This window comes from Nicotiana tomentosiformis, chromosome 5 (genome assembly GCF_000390325.3).
Source record: "Nicotiana tomentosiformis chromosome 5, ASM39032v3, whole genome shotgun sequence".
NCBI lineage: Eukaryota > Viridiplantae > Streptophyta > Magnoliopsida > Solanales > Solanaceae > Nicotiana > Nicotiana tomentosiformis.
This window is the reverse complement of record NC_090816.1, coordinates 117,885,059-117,888,026: the sequence shown is the minus strand read 5'-3', so window position 1 is coordinate 117,888,026 and position 2,968 is coordinate 117,885,059. Positions and strand designations below refer to the sequence as shown.

The 2,968-nt window shown below is 34.4% G+C and overlaps 1 protein-coding gene across 1 annotated transcript; it reads left to right on the top strand.

Annotated features, from left to right (window-relative positions):
* Positions 1 to 366: 366 nt before the first annotated feature.
* On the top strand, positions 367 to 2,625 carry LOC104114213 (uncharacterized). The gene is made up of 2 exons (XM_009624602.4): positions 367 to 781; positions 2,006 to 2,625. The coding sequence occupies exons 1-2, from the start codon at positions 455 to 457 to the stop codon at positions 2,474 to 2,476; spliced, it is 798 nt and encodes a 265-aa protein (XP_009622897.2). The 5' UTR covers positions 367 to 454; the 3' UTR covers positions 2,477 to 2,625.
* Positions 2,626 to 2,968: the final 343 nt, after the last annotated feature.

Here is a 2,968-nt window from a genome sequence, read left to right as displayed (position 1 = left end):
AACTTATTATCTGTTATACATTTGGTAACTTCAAGTTGATAGTAATTTTAGAACTTAGTAAAAACTTAAGAGTACTTTTTCTCAAAAAATTTTAACAGGTGGAATTCGTCTCAATGAAAATGATAAATATTAAATAATTGTTTAATGTCAAAAGTGTGAACAAACCAAAAAATCCAACTAAGGACAATTTAAAATTTTCAATTAGTACAAGGGCGATTTGGACAACAAAAAAGGACAAATTTCTTTAGTATTCGAAAATGACATGGAAGTGTAAAAAGTAAAAAAAAAAAAAAAAAAAAAGGAAAATCTTTTTTTCAGCTGCTGCTAACATTATTTGGTACACTCTAGAAGAATATTCATTTCATATTTGTACACAAGCAAACACATTTTCTATACATAGCTGACCATAGGTTATCTACTATAGTTTGAATATTGAGACAAGAATATCTGAAAAATGTTTCAAAGCTTTTTGTTCGAAGAGCCATCTTTAATCATCACAGCAGTAAGTGTGGTGACTTTCGCATTTCTAGCCTACTTAGGTATTTCTGAAATAAATGGGAAACATCTCCAATACTCCAAATTTGGGAATGTGAATCCCAATTCTGCTTCCTCTAGTAATTTTCTGCAGGTCAAATTATCCAGCAGAATTGGGATGCTTATATTGTATACCCCAGCTTGTATTATGGGTTTTGCTTCATTTCTGCTATACCCAAATGGTGGTATCAGGTTTATGATGCTTAAATCTGCCGTTACTATCCATTTCTTGAAAAGGGATCTTGAGGTAACTTTTTTCTTATTCCTTTTTGTGAATGTTTATTTGGGTAATGCCTATCTTTCTCCCCATTTCTTTTACTTTGGTTAATTTTATTATTTTTGATATCAATACTTTTCTTTTCTTTACTTCTTCAAGTCCACAATAAGTAGTTTTTTGGGTTCCAAAGTAAATGTATTTTCGTATAATCAAGAAGAAATTATAGCCTAGTAGGGGAAACTTTGACCGTGGCACCTATAGTCACTTTCTGATTCGGGGTGCCATTCTTTTTTTTATTTGGTTTTTGTAACGTTTTGTTTAACGTGAAGTACCGGTGCTTACATGAAATTTGGCGTACCACCCCCATTTCTCTATATAGATCCGCCCGCCCCTGTGTGCCTAAGCCAACAATTTATCTTCCATCCAGCTCTTATAGTAAATGTTTTCTTTAAAGTTTAAACTCTTCTTATAAGTTCCAATTATGTTTCCAAGGGCATAGTCCGGTATTCATGGAAATATCTGTTTTCCACCAGATGTCTTTGGCCAAATTTAGCATTAACAACCTTCCTCCTCATAGCATCTTCTTTTGTTATTGTACCTTCATAGCCATTTGTATAGGAAGCTCATGTTCTTTACATCTAAGACTACCATATTTTTTGGTTTTTTCACGTCTCCTCTGATATTCTATCATCCTTTATCAATATTTTGGATCTTTTTCCCCGTCTATGGTAACTCAAAGTATCAATCTCAGGTAAGAAAGTAACTTAGTAAGTAATACCAAACTGATTTCTCTGATATATTGAACCAACTAGTATTGACGTTACTGTAAGACGGGGACTAAATTATCATGATAAACACTGAATCTAAGTAGTCGGAGACTTGTTGGTGTTGTGTAGAAATTTGATTTCCATTATCCGTTGATATAAATCTATCTGAAGTTATAAGGAGAAGGAAGAGTTGCTCCATCTAAATGACAAATATTTTGAATCTGGCTTACCTGGTGGTTTTCTATACCTCTCAGGATACTAATGCTTTGAATATCTTTCCTTGCGTATATTGTGTAGCCTGGAAAGAGGCCACGTATATCCTCTCCATCAAATACACTAGCTACAGATAGTAATGTATTTATGCGAAGAAAGGAGAAACATATTGAACAAATTCACCAGAAATCTAATAGGCTTTCCTGCTGCTTACATTTATACTGTTTTGCTTTCATATGTTCATACATTATTCCCGTAATTTTCTACTTTGCAGGTTCTGTTTGTTCACAAATACAGTGGTGGGATGGTTCTTGGTACAGTACTCATTATTTCGTCCGCATATTTTATGATGGCTGCAGCCATGACCTATATCCAACACTTAATTCTTGGACATACGGAGCCAGAAATTGATCTGAAGTATATCGGTTTACTGATATTCGTAGTTGGAATCAGTGGTAACTTTTATCATCATTACATCCTTTCCAAACTCAGAGACAACAGAGAGAAGGGCTATAAAATTCCCCAAGGTGGCCTTTTTGGATTGGTCATATGCCCTCATTATCTTTTCGAGATTCTTGGCTTTTTAGGGATTGCATTCATATCCCAGACATCATTTTCATTTTGCTGTGCTATGGGTTGCGCTTTATATCTGATGGGAAGGAGTTATGTCACTAGGAAATGGTACGTTTCCAAATTTGAAAATTTTCCTAAGAATGTAAAGGCTCTGATTCCATTTGTTTTCTAGAAAATACAGTTTGTTGTAGGAAAGGGCTTCGCTTTTCCCCCGTTCAGTTCCGTCAAGTTGCTTACTTGATTGGTGGAATGATGTACCTTGTTTCAACTCTATAATAACACTTTTACCATGTATGAAGATGGTAGCAGCACAATTTGTAACCTGTTTTCTAAATTTATAACAATGTAGAATAGTCCGCCAGCAGTACCCCTGGTCCACTCACAGCAGAATAATTCATTTATCATTTCTGTTTCCTAGAATATTTAAGATAAGATAATACTAAAGAAAGAATTCTCGACCCGTCATCAGTCGAGGTCGACTAGGAAGTAACGAGATTCGTGGTCGAGATGTCAACAATGGTCGAGGTCGAGTACCGTTGATGAAGTTGTAACGACTAGTTTTCGAAATAGGATATTAAAGAAAATATTCTAGTGGATATTCTCTACACTAGTACTATTAAGATTTACTAGAAAAATGTCTCATATATATAAATAGAAAAAGAGA